The 17945-nt window shown below is 43.0% G+C and overlaps 1 protein-coding gene across 1 annotated transcript in view; it reads right to left on the bottom strand.

Moving 5' to 3' along the window:
• The window catches only part of LOC118505855 (LIM/homeobox protein Lhx1), a 34274-nt gene extending 22143 nt beyond the window's left edge, over positions 1–12131 (bottom strand). The window contains exons 1-3 of the mRNA XM_036042236.1: positions 10976–12131; positions 7358–7553; positions 4368–4582 (exon numbers count right to left, since the gene is read on the bottom strand). Of these exons, the coding sequence (XP_035898129.1) occupies positions 4368–4582; positions 7358–7553; positions 10976–11018 (454 nt within the window). The 5' untranslated portion in view covers positions 11019–12131. The remainder of the gene's footprint in view (positions 1–4367; positions 4583–7357; positions 7554–10975) is intronic.
• Between the last annotated feature and the right edge of the window lie 5814 nt (positions 12132–17945).

The following is a 17945-nucleotide window of genomic DNA, read 5'->3' as shown; positions in this document are numbered from 1 at the left end:
TCTGGTTGTTCATTATACATCACAGATGCAGGAGACGTGGAAATCAGATATCTCCTGACTATGGACTGGTTACATAATTTTTGACTAGAATAACCTCCAGCTTTGGATCGCGGGCCAGTGGTAGACGCGGCAAAAGGGCCGGTCTTAACATTGCAGGGTCCAGGGTTCAAATCCTATCTGGACCGTTCCTCCCGTGGTGAGGATTGTGACTATCCAGCTAAGCGTAAAATCAAGCCAAGATAAGCCATAAATGGTAGAAAACATTACCTATTAGGTCGGAAGGCTAAGAAGAAGAACCTCCAGAATTGGGTTTAAATAAGAGGGTTTTATAATTGATTTTGGACAAAAATATATCGTGGAATAAATATTTCAAGCATGGCCACAGAGCGATTTTTTATCCCGAAAGCTCTGGCGGCCAAGTACAATCAACAAGCTTGCTTCTGTATTTTTAAGAATTATTAAGCCCTGCTAGACATCTATCTGCGTCCAGTCTTTAGTCAATAATCTTTAATGAAAACTGTAGCTTTTTCGAACAGATGAGAATCGCACAGACTCCCAAGATGATACATTTGCCGAATGGATAAGTTTGAAGTGGTTGATGATAAGTCTAAAAATTTTCCTATCCAGGGGGGTTCAAATCCTATCCAAACCGCCTCCCTGTACGTAGGGCTGACTACTTTACTACGGGTAAAAATAAGTCACAGAAAGCCCGAAATGGCGAGACCTCTCGAGGTTGTAGTGCCAAGGACGAATATTAATACTTGTTGCACTCGTGGCATTCGTCTGATATGCAGAACTTCTCCAATAAATTTTCTCCACGAAAAAAAACTAAATTTGACCAAGTTCTGTGGAAAGTTTGCTTGCTTCGCCATCGCTTAAAATAACATTAATTCCTCGAATGCGCTTGTAACACTTCTGAACCGCGTTGCATAGCTTCAAGGGCACGCAACAAAAAAAGCTTCCAACTGCCTTTGCAGAATACCATAGCCTCCTAGATAAAGAAAAAAAAACACATGTTGAGCAGGGTTCTTCAGACTTCAATCACGCATAAAAAACACCCTCTCTCCATAACAGAAGTACTGCAAACTCTGTGGAGCGCCTTCGGAAACCCCAAACCGGGGAAAAGTAGTTTTGTTTCTCCTCATTTCATCTCTTTTGGCAGGCATCTTTTTTTGCTGTTACACCCTTTTTCTTGAACTGTGTTCATTAACAATGTATAAACAAAACTAATCACCAAATCCACGCCGTGGCTTCCCTGCTGGGCGGCTGGCGAATCGTTGAACGCAACTTTTTTTTTGGTTTTCATTTTGTTTCTCACTTCAACTGTTTTCCGGCTATGTTTTATGATATTTTGAAGAGCGCAAGAAGCAAAAAAGCTGCTTGCAGATGAGTGGTGGTGGTGCATTTGCGCAAAGCAAAAAAAAGCCGCCTGCACGTCTGCATCCAGCGCATATGATATTAATGCAAAAATTGGTTAAAAATCTCAATTCCGATGAAAATCGGCTCGTTAGTGTTTTGGCGATTTTTGCAGCTCGAGTGGAGAAGAAAAACATCCTTCAATCCATTTAAAAAAAAAACCTCAAGTATCGTAAGGAGAAGGAAAGAACCCGAAATCCTTTTTTTATGGCGTATTAATGATGATCGAAGTTATGCGTGGAGTTTTTATTGGGTTCCTTTTCTTTTCCTTCTCCGGTCTGTCCAGCTCTGTAAGGAATCGGGTAACGTCTGTATAAAACGCTGCTCCAATCATTTATAGCAACGGTGTACAACCCAGAGTAAAATCACACCCAGAGTTAGAGAGATTTATACGCTGGTCCGGTGTTTTGTCCTCCGTGTCGGACCGGACAACAAAACGCACATTGACTCATTTGTCGCAAAACTGCACATTGCACTTCGTTTTTTCGTTTTTTTTTTCAATGCCCATCACGCGAGCCCAGCAAATCGGGAAGCCACCCTTAAAGTGACAACAGCACGGGGCAAGCTCCCATAATAATCATAATAATAATGGGTCGGTACTTAAAGAACGCGAGCGAGCGAGAGTCGAATATTTTGAGCCGTTTTGAGCAGCAGCAGCACCAGCAAACAACAGAGAGTGCACCGAAACAACGGCCGACAACAACAAGCGCGACAACAGAACCCGCCCGTCGTCGCACCTTCTGGGGAAAAGAAGCCAAAGCCCCCGGCCCGCTTGCCCGGTGAGGCCGGTCACCGTTGAAAAGCGAGCATAAATTATGCTTTAAATATGCTAATCCCTCCCCAACAGCCCAGCTCCAAGTGGCATGCACTAGTGTGGTGGACACCGGCAGGCAGGCACACAAGCCCCATGGGGGGTTGTATGTTATTATTGCTATATGTAAAAGGACTTGCCCTTTTTTTTGTTATTTGCATCGCACTGCACCTTTTTTTTGCTGCTGTTTGTACTTGTTTTTCTTGTTTGACATTTTTCCATACTAATTATTCATCCTGCAAGCGGGCTTTCGGGCTGCGCTCAAGATCTCCTACCAATTGGACGAAGGTTTTACGATTCTTTTTAATGGTTTCCATTTTTTTCCGTTTCCGAGATATTTAGCTCTCGCAGGGGCTAAAACCCCTGTAAGGGATAATTTTGACACCAACTGCATCGCAACCCGAGCTGGTTAAAGTGTTTCCAAAATGCCCCCCCGCTTTACTGCTCATTTCGTCACGGTTAGCATTCAAAATTTTAAGTGATGCTCACTTTTTGGACGTGCTTTTTATAGCACGTCGCACAGCTTTTAATGGCGACAAACCCTGCATTCCTGCTGATAATCACTTTAAAAAAAGTCGAATCGTAATAACAAGTCTTCTTTAACTTACGAGCTGCTTCGTAAGCTCATGCATTCGCTAAACCGCAGGTCGCCGGTTTTTGCTACGCGAAAAAGCTTTCCCAATTCCTGCTGGTATGGCGAACCGAGAGAAAAAAAATGGCGGCCCTATGGATGTTACTCGCTAGCAGGATAATGTTGTACATCGATTTATTGCCAGCCGGGAGATATAAAAAAAGAAACAACAACCGTACATAGGTCTGTGTGTTCCGACCGTGTGTCTCCGTGGCGTTGTTTTCCCTTGGCCAAAGCGGTTGGGGAAAAATACGATTCGCGTATCCGTACACACACACGGCGTTTGGATAATTTATAGTGCAATGTTTCTTGCATTTATTTTACTTTTCCACCGCACGGCCAGACGCCGAACGGACGGGTTGATGTGGTGTGTATGAGTGGCAGCAAGCACGAGTGGTCCGAAAACAGGACCATACGGTTCGCGAACGCGCTGCTGCTGCTGTTGTTGTTTATTGGCAAAAATTTCCATTCGAAGGGCACCATTAAAACGGCCGATTCCGATTGCTGGCCGATGGTAGCGTAAGGTTTTAAGCGCTTTAAAGAAGGCCGTTTTTATTTCATCTGCTCTGCGCCATAAAGATCCGGCCTGTGTCGGTGCGATGATGGTGCGTGGCGGGTTGAGAATGTGTGTAGAAAATGCACGGCAGGATAATTATTGAAACACTTTAAAGGGAGAGGATGGATCCCGCTTCTGCTGCTTTATCATTTTTTTCTGACGATAACAAGGATATTAAAATTCATTCCCTTCGAAAAGCTTCTTGTGGTCTCATCGAGAGGAAAGATCTCGAGCTCCAAGTGGCGGAAAACTAATCAAACGTCTTCATTTTGCAGTCTGACAAATGTCGTCCCACGGCAAAGCTATTGTTCAAACCATCAGAAACGAGGACAAACTCCAAAGGTAGTACTTTAAATAGGAAGAAGCAAACTTGAGCTTTTCTTGGAGAAAAAGTGCCATCAATTTGTACGAAATAACTCCACACGCACGGCACACCGAAGGCTGAAGGTCCTGTACAAATACAGACGCGCCAACTTGGAGGATACTACCAGGAAGGCATCGCAGGAAAGAAAAAAGGTGAAAATTGTTCACTCAATCTCACCACTACAAACACGCACGTGAGCGCATCGAGCGAAAGAGACCATCACAGGTCCGTCACAGCACGTCACGCGCATGACCGGGAAGCCCTCATGCTCCAACACGGGAAAACGGGAAAACTCGTAGGGAAAATGGATCCCCTTAGGTGGTAAAAGGCCGCCGCCGGGCGTTGAACACACAAGATGGAGTCGTGGGTAGTGCAAAAGAGAATCCCCGGGGGGAAAACGGCATCGTCAGTCGTTCCGTTCCGCTTCTTTGCACGGTGCGAAATGGCGGACCTGGTTGGAGTTGCTCCCGGAAAATCGATTTCTACACCCAGACACCCCTATTTTGGAGGGTGGAGCAGGGGTGGGTGTAGGCGCACAAGCTAAATAGGTGTCCTGGGAAACGGGTGGGATGAGTCCGGGCTACCGTACCTGTCATCGGGTGGGGTCCCTTGCCGAGCATGTAATCGTCCTTGCAGATGAACTTATTGTCGTCCAGCACGTACAGCTGCTCGCCGGTGCTGATCTGCTTCCGGCAGATGCAGCACGTGAAGCAGTTCAGATGGAACACCTTGTCGCGCGGTTTCCGCACCAGGTCCGACGGGGCGATGCCCTGCCCGCAACCACTGCACTTGGTACCGTAGCGCCTGCGAGAAAGAGAGAGAGGGAAAGATTATCATTAGAAGAGTAACACGATTTAAGTGCTTTAATTTTAGTGGTCGGTTATGTGAGACCATTTAAACGGGCTGAGGTACATGAGCACGTGATAAGGAGGAATTGATGGGTTAAGATAAAGGTTAGCGTAGGATTCAACGCGACACGTGTAAACGGAGCAAAGGGATGAATTATAGCACAAATTGAATGTCCTTTGTGGGGTTGTTTCTTGGTCGTTCATCTTGCTTAAAAATCAACTAAAAGTTTGTCAAGCAGAATTCCTATTCTAGAAATGAAAATCTTAGAGCGATTTTGCTGTAAAGGAGTAGCGATTTAAATGCATTAATTTTCCTGCCTATTTCTTTACATGCGTTTAACCGCTGTAGATGAATCGGCAAGGTAGCCAACAAGTTTCAGCATCTGGTAGTTAGACAACGCATCTAGTTGACAATGAGAAATAAAGGGCTAAATAGTTGATACGGCGGGTTTTAATATTAAGCCATTCATTAAGAATATTTTTAGGGAGCTTCTACTTGCATATCTTCAAATGAATTATAGCAGAAACCGAAGGTGATTTCGTAAGCAAATTTTGAATAGAAATATGAAAAGCGTTAGGCTCTGTTAAAGGGGAAAAAATAAATTTTAAATTGTGTCCTTTTATGATAATATTTATGAAAATGGTAATCAAGGCGGCCCTTCCCTACGCTGAAAAAAATTGAGCTTAAAATGCATGAATTATAGCAAGCGCTGAAAATCCTTTTCAAGGGTTCATTTGGGTTCATTAACTTAATATGGTTTGATAAATAATTTTGATGAGTAGAATTAAAGTAATTAGGCAATTATAATTATTACATTCGATTTCTAAATGGATAAAAAATTATAGCAAAAAAACATGGCTTTAAAATAATGTTAAAATATGTAGCCCGTGAAAAAAACCATGAAAAAACCGCCTAATTTGAGTTAAGTTTGCAGCTATGAAGCCTCCTTTTTGCGAGTGAACCATTCCTCTATTGTTTTCCACTCAAAATGGAAAAGAACCATTAAAAATGCATAGAAATAAAGCACATCTTGAGCACCGGCTCCAGTTCCCACATCTCATCCAATTAAAGTTCCCACTGTTTGAAGACTTGTCTAATTGCGCTTGCGATATCCTTTTCGCACGGATCGTTGGCTCGTTAATAAACCAATTTAAGCTGTACTGCACCGGGACACATTTGTTGCACCAAACCGAGTCCCCACCGGCACAGCCCATAAGCTTCGAAAGAACAATCGATCCGATTTAATTGTGACATTAAAGAGCCCGATGGTGGCGGCCCCAAAGTGGCTTTAAAACAATTGATCGCTAATCAGTTTTATTGCTTTGTGTGCGTTCGATTAAAGCTCGACGATGATGACGGTGCTCCTACGCATGTCAGCAAAAAAAAATCTCTCGCCCCCAGATGAATTCGGGTTTTTTTTTCGGGGAGTCTCGATACCGGAAAGAGTAATCCTTCCGTTCAGCGAATCATAAAACCCATCTTAGGCTCGATCGACACACTGGAAAGGAAAACGGGATGATGATTGAATGTGACCTCCGGCATGAAGCTGTTCCACAATGCCCGCAAGATGAACACGTGATGATACGGCCGCCGTCTGCGTCCGCGCGCTGTGGGCTTCTACAAAATCGCGGACGAAAAATCGCACTCAATGAATCTTTTACCGCAATCGTGGCCACCCTTCCGATTTTTCTTCCCTAGCTTGCCGGGCCCAGCCGCCCGCGGACACACCCTCGAAAATGGAGCGCAAAAGGCAACATCAACATTCAACCTCCAAAACAATCAACCAGCAGCAACCGAAACGGCAACCCGACAGCGGGAGCGGTTCGAGCCGGAAAACGATCAATCTCGGATGTTCATCTTAAATGCAACCATCTTCTTAACTGCTGCCGCTGCTGCTACTCGGGTGAGGATCAATTTTGAGACAATTTCAACCAGCGGCCCTTCCGTAACAATGAGAAAGAAAAATTGGGACCTGACGAAAACTGTGAGGCGTTACCCAACTCTGGGGCAGGTCCGGTGCACTTTCGTGGTTTGAGGCACTTTTCCTGTCGCAACACTCGGGATACACGACATCATCCAACATCATCGTCAAGTCATGATCACGATCGTCCTGGGCTTGTTTGGTGATCCCATCCCTCCACCAATCGCCGACCACACCACTGATTACAGTGCGAAGTATAAGGCAAGAAGCAACGTGGAGATAAATGATTCGCGATCAGCCCGCGTACCGCCGGCGTGCTGATAATTATAATTTTTGGTGATCGTACGGAATGAAACAAAAAAACCTTCCGGGACCTCCACTCACGGGTGCGGAGTCTCGATATTGTGGACCGCTTATTTAGCATTTTTTTGTGCGTGTGTGTGTGTGTGTGGTTGTATGCCGGTTCCACCCAGGGCTCGAGGGCGACTGTTTTGCCTACTGTTTAAATGGTGGTTATTGTATGTAAATCATAGCTGGAGGATTTTGGTGTTCTCGTACGGACGGCGACCACTCCCAGCAGCAGCAGCAGCAGCACACGGTTGAGCGGAAATTTGGGGAATCGCCCGAAATCGAAAACTTCTCCGAAAGCTTCCGGAAATCGGTAGCGTGCGGTTCGAGCGATCTTTTTAAAACCACCTCCCAACAAACCGCCTATTGTTACGCGAAGATCGGAATAAGACTTTATAGCTTTAAATATTAATCCCGGACCACCTTTCCCCCGGAGGGGTGGGGGGGGGGGGAGCACCTACCTGAAGAAATCGTTCCGACAGTAGAGCTTCGACTCTCGGCTAAAGCATTTGTCCGCGAGCGGTTGGTGACATTCGCAGCATCGGACGCACGTCGCATGCCAGCCGCGTTCGAGCACGTTGAGCAGGAATTTGTCCAGGATGGGTTTGTTGCAGCCGGCGCACGGATCGCCCAACCCGGACGGTGGCTCACCGCGACCTGCGGAGAAAGGACGGCATTTTTGTACACCATTAGTTGCTTTTTTGCTATAAAAATGTAAAATAAATTGCTAACTACTACCGAATGACTACTGATTGATAATAGTTAAAGCTATCATTGGATTCGACCGCACCGCTATCGTTCGAAAAAGTAGTCGATCGTTATCGATTGTCGATCATTGGTGTTCATTTTAACTTAGTCCAAAGGCTGTTTATTTTATTTTTCTCTACTGTAATAAAGATTTTATTCAAGATTTTTCATATATGATACCAACGCTTAAAGCCTTAATTTTTTAAAGAAAGGAACCAATATTTTAGGAGAAAATTTATAATACTGAGACAAATAATTGTATGAATCACACAAAAAATGATTTTTTTAATGATTTAAAATTATCTAAACTCTGTCAGCCGTGGTGGGACCATTGTGGCCGTGGCGATGCCGGTCTTCACACAGCTGGACCGGGGTTCAAATCCCATCCAGACCGCTTCCCCGTACGCAGGGCTGACTACTTTTTTTTATTTTTTATTTTTTATTCATATAGAATGGCCTGGCCGAACTGCTAGGGCTGACTACTTTGCTTCGGGTAAAATCAAGTCACAGAAGGCCAGAAATGGGAGGCCCAGACCTCTCGAGATTGTATAGTGCCAAGGAAGAAGATGAAAAATTGTCACAATTTTTTAAACTTTAGGCTTCAATTACTAAAATGTATGTATGTGAACAACAAGATCTTCTAAATGTTTTCATTGCATCTAGTCCTTCTAGGCTTTTAAAAAAGTTGGATAAAACAGTAATCAACAAATTTAAGCCGAAAAATAAATTATAATTCTTCACTCATTAACAAATGTGAATTTTTTTTCCTGATTAGCATTTGGTACCAAAAACGTTAGTCAAAAGAAATGTCAGATAAAATAAACAAAAACTATAACAACAAAATACAAAATACCATATAAAACAAGAACTAAAAAAATTAACTCTAATTTTTATTACGCTCATGTAAACTTTCTCAACCTCAAATGTTTTTTAAAAAATCCATAATTTTTAACAAATTTGTATACAATAGTTGATACTTTTTTATTCAAGCGATTCAAGGGAAGAGTATTTAACGATAAAAAATCAGTAACAAACGCTCTCGAAACGATCGATTCCAGTAATAGCTCTGAATGTTATAAAAGGCCTTACGTTTTTTCTTTTCTAGGAAATAAAATGCTCAAAAAACCTAAAAAATAAGCAAACTAATCCTTGCGAAAATCTTTGCCCAAAAAATCTAATTCCACAACCAGCATCAGCCAACACTAACCAAACAACCTCACCGGGAACCGACTTCTATTGCGCGGTTTTTCGTTCGTTCCCGAACGAAACCTCCTGAACCACGATCCCTTCGCACATTGGCGGTCGCACCCGGGTGGCTTTGGCACCCCTCACTGTGAGCCCCTAGCCGTTATTCGGCAACTGTTTGTGTTCGCCACGTTGTTACTGTGCAATTGTCCCGCAAATCGCCACCGAAGGATCAAAAACGGATCATGTTACGTGTGGTTCGGGAAAGTTCACACATGCGTTACGGATTTGCGCACATAACTGCGTGTTTGGTTAGTATTTTTACAGCCGACAGCCGATCAGTTACCGTGAAAGTGAACCAGCGAACGCACCCAGAAGTGGTTTGTTTTTACAGCCACTCAACGGGAAAAAAGGATCCGCGCAGGATTTTTCCATTTTTTGAGGTGCTATGTTTTTCCTTCTGTCGGTTTGTTTTGTCAAGCACCTCGAAATTCGATATGATTTTGTAACGCCGTAAACGATACTTCCTAAGGTGAGGAAGGCGGCAAATTTGTGATTCCTTCTTTAGCTGGATTTTAATTGCAAACTAGAGGAAGTGGTTTTAAAAATAGTTTATTAAGTAAATTTAATTAATTATATTTTTTTGCACAAAAAATCGGCATTATCTCTTGGTCATAAAATACACACAATTTAAACGGAACGTTTTTCGTAGGAACCACCTTCACAGTATCCGATCCGATAGCAATGGGAAACGGTTCCAACTACACCGTTGTTGACATAGGACCTAGTAAAACACATCCTCACACATCCTCATTTCCGAATTTTTCGGAACCGGTAAAAGGATTGTTATCAACTAGAAGACGTAGTCAGGATATCACCTCCATTACGCCATTCCATCCCCAACCAGAAGAAGATCATTTATCTAATCGAGCGTAAGTCTATTTGTGTGTTTTAGAGGTCCGATGTCCTCTCACTGTCCTTCCTATTGAGCGGAATGTCCCTAAAACTGTCCCACAAGTTCTACGGTAAGGTTAAATTATGCAACCGAAAGGTAATCGATCAAAGTTTGATTTTTTATTAGAAAAGGTACAACTAAGGGTAAGAGATTTTAAATGTCCAACTTTTAACCGTAAAATTAACACCCAATTATCGCTGTTTATCTTAGCTGGGATTATGTAGAATACACTAGAGAGGATATGGCTGGAAGTGATTTTTTTATAGCATCCAATCCTTTGGTTTGGTTGGTCGATATGAGAGTTTGCGTACGATATTCTGCAGACTTTACTTTAAAAGACGATTACTATAAAAATGGGTCGTTTTGAACCTAAAAGTAATTTTTTATATAAATTCAATCTTCTCTTCCTGACTTGCCATCTTGCCGGACATTGGGGCCAACTAGAATTCTCTATAGCACCTTTTTGATTGTTCTGATTTGGCAGCCTGGCTGTATTGCTTTATAGCACCTTTAGCTAGCCGGATAATGGTTTGGAGTTTTATCTAATTTTATCTTCACAGTCAGTTCCTATCAATCACAGGGATCCTATCAATCTGACAGACTGGCTTTTTCTTGGGATGTCTAGAGAATTCATTTGTGGCTTTCTTAACGTAATTTATCCATGGAGTACAATAGTCAGAGTCCTGTGTACGGAGACATACTCCGGAAAGAATTTGATGCCAGTTCTACAGAAAGGCAATGAATTGTATTCATAATTATACTTAAAGCAGATAAGAAAAAAATTGTACTTTAATGAGGGCCCCCTAGGATCTAGACTCTGACACTGGATATTCCATTTTTAATCAGAATTACTATTTTCTTTACGTTTGATCCTATTAACGGTGCCGATCTCCACACGGCAGGTCCAGGAATCAAATCCCATCCAGACCGCTTCCTCCCAGTACGCAGGACAGACTATCAAGCTGATCAGGTAACCGAAAGCCAAACATGGAAGACTGAGACCTCTCAAAGTTGTAGTGCCAAATAAGATGAAGAAGAAGCTTTTTTCCAAACGATCCTAGCTATTAAAGCCTCGGATTCGATTAATTTAATCCATTTTCATAACATTCATAAACTATTTGTGCATGCTATAATAATTCTACACATTGCTATAAAAAAGGGGGAAAAGCAAAGGACTCATCCTTACACGCACCGATATTGTGCTGGTTGTGCTGCAGTACCGAACCGAACGCCATCAGATCCTTGGCCGGTGGTGCCCGGGCACCGATTGCTGCGAAACTGTCCCCCAGAAAGGACGCCAGCGCGACTGCCCGTGGGGGCGTTTTGGTCGCTTCCGTTAAAATTTTGAAATCCGTTCCACCGAACCCGGCGTACCGAGAGCTGAGAAGGTCCACCTTCTAACCACCGCCGCCGGTCGCGCGCACACACACTAAGACACACTTTTCCCACCCCTAGAAACACGCGGGGTGGCCAACGGCAGCAGAAGGAAACGGAGAAGCTGTTGAAGTATGTTGGTTGACCTTAAAAATGTGTGGAAATTCTTTATCTGATCACCACACGTCCATCTAAATCACCCACGGAAAACTTTTCTTTCTTTGCTTTTTGCTCTTGCGCAGGATTGACGTTACACTTTTCCTGCTGGTCGGTACATTTTCCAACGGGGGTTTCACTTGTGATTTTCCGCACACCGTACCCACTCGCACAGACACATTGAACGCCGGTTATCCTGTTACTGTACGCACATGATCGCTTTTTGTGACACCCTTTTTATTTTTGCACACACCAAAATTTGGGGGAGAAAGATTTTCCGAGCACAACCAAAGGAATGCGTTCGATTCCTGCCGCTTTCACCGTCGGTACTGGTGGTATTTGCCGAAGAACACAATCGCGCGCGATCGCCCGAATAAATGCACCTTGTTAACGATTTTCTATAAACAGATCTCTTCTCTCGCTCGCTTGCCTTCTCTCGCTCGCTCTCCCGCTGGCCTACTCCGACCAGCGTAGTAGACAGGAATGATTTATGTGCAATGCTAGAACCTTATCCATTCCGTTCCTTGACGATTTGCTTCGCGAGATAAGACCCAGACGACTCTCACTAATTTCCACGCATATTTCTTTCCTCGCTTGCCGTTGGGGAAAACACGCACTCGAAAAGAACAAAACTCACGCACGCACAACCGCACAGTATAGATGTTGTTGTTTTCTGAAGCCGCACTCGAAAATAACGCTAGCGCACGCTCGTAATCTCGTGACCTGTACCGATTTTTTGACGCAGCCACGCTCAACCGATCCGCACCGAGCAAAGGATAAATGTAGACTCTTCCAGCGTCCAGCAACGTCGCGTGTAAGAGGAAGCCCAAAAACTTGGGCCCAACTCTACTTGCAACACCAAGCGAGAAGAGGACCAGAGACAGCTATTGGTCGTTCGCTACTTCTTTCGCACCCTCTTGAGCTGTCAAACCCCTTGTTAAGACAAAGCAGGCCAACTATCATGCTTTTCAACCCCTCTGGATACGCTCTCTTTTTCGCTCACTACCATGGTAAAGCTATTTTCTCGGAAAAGAAGGCGTTGCCTAGCAACAGCGGCAAAACCAGCACGGAAAACAGTGGCAAGCAAAAACGTGGCGCTGGTGGAAAGCGAAATAGGGATGCCGCTAGTGTTTGCTCTGCCCAATCGGGTGCACGACTTACACACTCACACACACACACGCCTTTTGTCAACACCCCCTCGTGCGTGTGTTTGTTGGGTTTATTAGGGGTGGTGTGATGAAGTTATCGTGCGGGGAGGTTGAATAACGTGAATGAATCGGATGGCGGATGGCGTCTTTGAGAAGGATTTTTCCCCCTGGTTTTGCTTTCCTCTTTGTTGTTGTTCTCTTTTGCTTTCACCCCGAAAGGTGTCATTCTCGGAAAAACTGACCGCAGCAGCAGACCTTTTCCCGGGTGCTGGAATGCTTGTAACAAAGCTAGCTGTGCTCTTTACTCCTTCGAGCGTTCCTCTTTCTTTCTCTCTCTCTCTCTCTCTCTCTCTCTCTCTCTCTCGATGTCAGGAAAAATCGGGAATTTTTCTTTTCCCACACCACAAGCGAAGGAGACACTTTTCCGCGCAGCAGCTTGTCACAAACACACACACGCATTTAAGAGAAAAGTCATCCTTCATCCAGCACACAACACACTATTGATCCAGTGAACTTTGATTTTTCTATTCTCCCGGCGTTTCCACGCACAAGCACACACACGCACGCCACGAAACGAAAAACCCATTTTGTTTGCCCATTCGCGTGAAAGAAAAGTTGGTTAAGAAAACCTTTTTCCTTTTGTGTTGCTTTTCCATTCTTTCCTGGTTTAGGGTTGCGGGGGTACATTAATTATTACGTATTTTCGATTATTAATGGGCGAGACTGGCTATGTCTTGTGGGTCAAAGCTCGCTTGGCGTAGGACAAAACTTGTGTCGGCAAAACAGCTCGTAAGATTTTTCCGGGATCTTTTGGGTGATAGGGTGTCCTTGAAAAATGGAACAGAAGTCTGCTGCACCTAGGGATAGCATTTAATGGTTCGAAAAAGAAAATTCGTTGGGGATATAAATCCCGAGGGGGAGGGGCGGGGGTGGTTTTTTTATTTCCGGGATCGACTTTTTTTTTTTGGAAAATCGATACATCAACCCCTTATCACGATTGTCCGCATCCGTCTCGGGGGACGAGACTTTGAAAGTGGCATATTTTTGTGAGACCAGATAAGAGTGTTGGGAAAAGTGGCTTTAAGATGCTATAAAATTTGAAGTTTTTAACCTAGTTGATTAGATATTGAGATTTTTATTAAAAATAATATTTAAGGATACAGAATTATGCATAAAAGTCCTTCAAGAGGACAGTCAAACTGAACAATAACCTAAAACAACGCTCATTCCCCAATCACAGCCATCCTTAAAGTCGTGGCCCAACGCTTGGCGGAGGTACGGCACTCGAGCTCGATGCTTTAATTTAACTGTAAGCGATTAATCACATTAAAGCGACACATCGCGTTCAACCTACCCATGTTGTGCCCGAAAATGTGCGAAACACATACTTTAATCTATCCGGCAAGTGTTTGCCAGCGGGATAGAAAAGAACGGAACGGAACAAGGGGCCAGCCAGCCAGCCGGCGAGCGAAAACAGAGCCATTAAATTGTGCCCGGCCTCGCTCGGGGCCTGGTCTAAATCGCTCCGTTTAAATACCAATTAATAAACGCTAATGTGTGTGAACACACTCGTGGGGATGGGAGTCTCGTGTGTGTGCGTGAGGAAAGTGAAATTGGAAGATGGCGGGGGGGTCGACAAAGGGGGAACAACAGCGTAAACGCGAATACAAAATGAGTGCAGATATTTGCATAATTCACTGAACGACAACGGTGAAGCGACCCAAACTGTGCCTTCCTCCTTTTCGGCTTCACTTCAGTTTTGGTGCGACCCGCGGAATGATGATTCGGCAACAACATGCAATTATTACGAATTACGGTGTGAATCGTTTGTTTTCGGTTTGCAAAGAATGTTTGTCCTTTTACTCTTCCGGCTTCTCATGTGTCAAAGTGTCGTTAAACAGTTGTTAACTATGCATTACCATTGGCTATATTATTTAAATTGCATCTTTATTTTCTATTTGCTTCTCTCTCTCTCTCTCTCTCTCTCTCTCTCTCTCTTTAGCTTTTTGTTTATCTTTTGTTCTTCCTCACTTCTTTTAATTTTTATTCCTTTTTTTCTGTTTCCACTTTTCTTCTCTTTTCCTTTTTATTTTTCTTCCTCAATTTCTGATGTATTATTGTTTAACTATACTGATTTTTTTAATTATTTCTATGGCTCAAAATTATATTACATTTTTTACGTCTACTTTCCTTTTCTTTTATTCTTTTCTTATTTACGGCAGTCAAATTATTTCTTTATCTATATCAGCTTTGGGAAACTTTATTTTGGTCCATCCTATTTTCGATACTTCTGATTCAATGTTTTTTACTCTTTTTAACTATTTTTTTATTTGTTTTCTGCTTAATATATTTCTCTGTAATCATTTTCTTCTTCATCTTCCTTTTTTTTATTCTTTCTTTTTTTTTGCCTTGTTCTGCTTGGTCATTTTTTTTACTTGTTCTTAATGGTATCCTTGTTTTTTCTTATTTTGTTTTGTTCCATGATATACCCTTTTTTGCCGTTTGTTTCTTTGTCTACAACAGCTGGCACACTGTTGTTCACAACTGTTCTTCTACTAGTTTTTCATTGTCTACTTCTACGTTTTCTTCTTCTTGCTTATTATGGAGTACTAAACAAAATGGAAATTTATTTATCAACTGTAAAGGGTTGAAGGAAATGTAAAATTGATTTAATTTAATATCTTCTCGCTTACTTCAATCTTTTATGTATTTCTACACAACATTTTTTTTCTTTTTAGACATTTTAGCTTTCATTAATTGCTCACCATTTAAAATTTTCCCTACTTGTATGCTATTTTGCTATATTATTATTCTTCTTCATAATTGAAGATTCTTTGATAAAATCTTTAAACTGCTTAAGTTTGTTCATACAACTCTTAATATGATCAATTTATTATTTCCAACATCTTAATGCCTCATTTTGTCTAATGTTATGTTAAAAGCACCATCCCGTGTCGAAAATTGAATTGAAACGCAAATAACCTCATCTTTGCCTCATCTTATCACCCCATATATCATCTTCAGTCTTCCGATTGGAAAAAAACACACAAAAAACACATTTTTAAATACAAATTCTTCGGTAACCGCAAAAAAACATCAAAGAACAGGTTCCGCCCGCAACGCGCCCACAGTTTCTTCGAAAGTTCATATTTCATCGGTTTATTAGAAATTGTGACATTTCGTCGTAGCGAGTGTCGCATACCCATTTTCCCCATCTTCCTCCATCCCTCCCTCCTAACGCCTACAGGAATTTTCCGGATTCTCTCATTTACGGGTCGTTTGTTGGATTTTGTTTTTGCTGCTAGCTCTCATTTACCATGTTTTCAACGTCAAAGGCACGTGTGAGTCTCTGTGTGTGTTTGCTTTTTTTCCTTGTCGCTGTCTGTAATATCTTATCTAAAATTGAGTTACTAGGGCTTCGGCCCCCCCGATTCCCGAAGGCTGTCAATTACATGGCCCGTCAGCGTCATCGACCGGAACAAGTGAGAAGTGCTCGAGGCTATAGGTACAGCCACAGCCACAGATGATCACAGATCATCATCAACATCATTCCGGTGTCGAACCCGTGTAACCCGTGTAGCCACATGTGCGTAAAATTACGTTCAACAATTTGCCCTCTTTCCGCACTCCTCAAAGCTAACCAACGAGTCGATTCGTTTCCATATGTGTAATCCCGCAGGACTCGAGGATCACGACCTTCCCGGCGAAGCTGTCAGACGAAAAATGGTAACGAAACGGAACGGAACTTACCAAAAAGCTGAGAAGTGAAACAGAATTATTGTATCAACCGTACGAATGAAGCAGAAGGAAGCAAGAGAAGAAAAAAACGACAAACCTGACCCATTTCCAGCACACGCGGAGGAGGATACTCCAATGCGCTGGATACTGGAAATGATACCCAGGAAAACGGCCGACGGCAGCCTCCAAATGCCGGTGATAATTGCGTTCAATTAATCAAAAGATCACAACCATGAAATTATTAAACAGACAGCGGCACACGGCAATGGAACGGAGCGAACCGTTTGGCCAAACAAATGAGGAACCGGAAGACAGGGGATGAGAAAGGAGAAACCGATCGGAATCGACACAAAAACACGCAGAAAACACGCACGCACCGGGAGTTGTGGGGCTGATGTGACTTTCTTGATGACTTAATACGATGTAGTCGTGAAGCCGGAAAACGAGATTGTCATCAGGGCACAGGACATGCCAGGGAAACGAGGAAACAAGTCGAGACAGCTTGAGAATGGAATGAACGAGGAAAAAAAGGAAAAAAACGTAGTTATGGGATATTGAGACGATTGGTGGAAGTAAGTTGTGTAAAGGAACTATGACTCACGACATTTACATAGCTTGCCTAACCAATGTTGCTAAGCCTATTACAGTTACATGTTTGTAACAGATTTTGCCACTCGGTATTATGCGATGCCAAGAGAACTTCGATCACATTTGTCTCAGAGATGTATGGGCTTTAACATGTTGTATATGCGTGGTCGGCAAATAAGAATTATGAAACCTGTTGAACTTGCATCAAGAACGACCCTTTGGACAACAAAATCTCATGCACGGCGGGACCCTACGGAAGGTGAGTTCTCTTGGCCGACAAAGTCACTCGGAAAGATTCTCCATGGAAGACGAGGCCCGATAGATAGCAAGGACTCTTGGAATAGGGGATAGTAAGTCCTCTTAGACGACGAATAAATTCCTTGGAGAGAGACACCGCTTGGATGACAAGCTCCCATGGAATGATCTTCTAGAAGAGGTCTTTAGACAGACGTGGCCCCATGGACTTCGGATTCCCTTAAAAGATGAAGCCACTTAGACGGTGATACCGTAGCGATATGGATGAAGTGGCTTCTCCATGGCCGATGATGCTTCTTGAAAGGCAAGGAAATTTATTTTCAATCAAGAGGTCCCTTGGACGACAAGAACTGTGAGTAGGTGAGACTTCAAGCACGGCAAAGTCTCTCGGGCAACGATCCATCGACGAAAGGGGTCCTATTAGGCAAAAGCTGGAGATACGTGGACCCTTGATGAGACTTCATGACGCTTTCGGACGTTGGATGGATGATGAGACTGTATGGTTTACAAGGGCGAATCACTTCCCATGATCACTAACACAGATTTCGAGAATACTGACTTTACCAGTAATAAAACATTACTTATTGAAGTTCTCTGCCATCTGCCTAGCCCATAAAATGGTCAATTTTTTAACCTTATTTTACTATAGTAAAATTCGTAATTCAAAACCCACCCGAGGAGACGAACCCTGCAAAATAGATTTTCCTTTGTGTGTTTAGCCAATACACAAACCGGTCAAACTAGCGCCATCTACGTAACTCTTCATACAACCGCATGTTCCACCCCGAGCAACAGTTGTAACATTCGAAAAGGAATTCCCGCTCCTCCTTGTAAGGTTTACATGTAAAAAAGTGGTTAAATTTGTTATTAATGTAAATGAAACTCACCACATCATTAGTTTGA

Source organism: Anopheles stephensi, chromosome 2, assembly GCF_013141755.1.
Source record: "Anopheles stephensi strain Indian chromosome 2, UCI_ANSTEP_V1.0, whole genome shotgun sequence".
NCBI lineage: Eukaryota > Metazoa > Arthropoda > Insecta > Diptera > Culicidae > Anopheles > Anopheles stephensi.
Note: the sequence above shows the minus strand (reverse complement) of the source record. Positions and strands in the feature narration are given on the sequence as shown.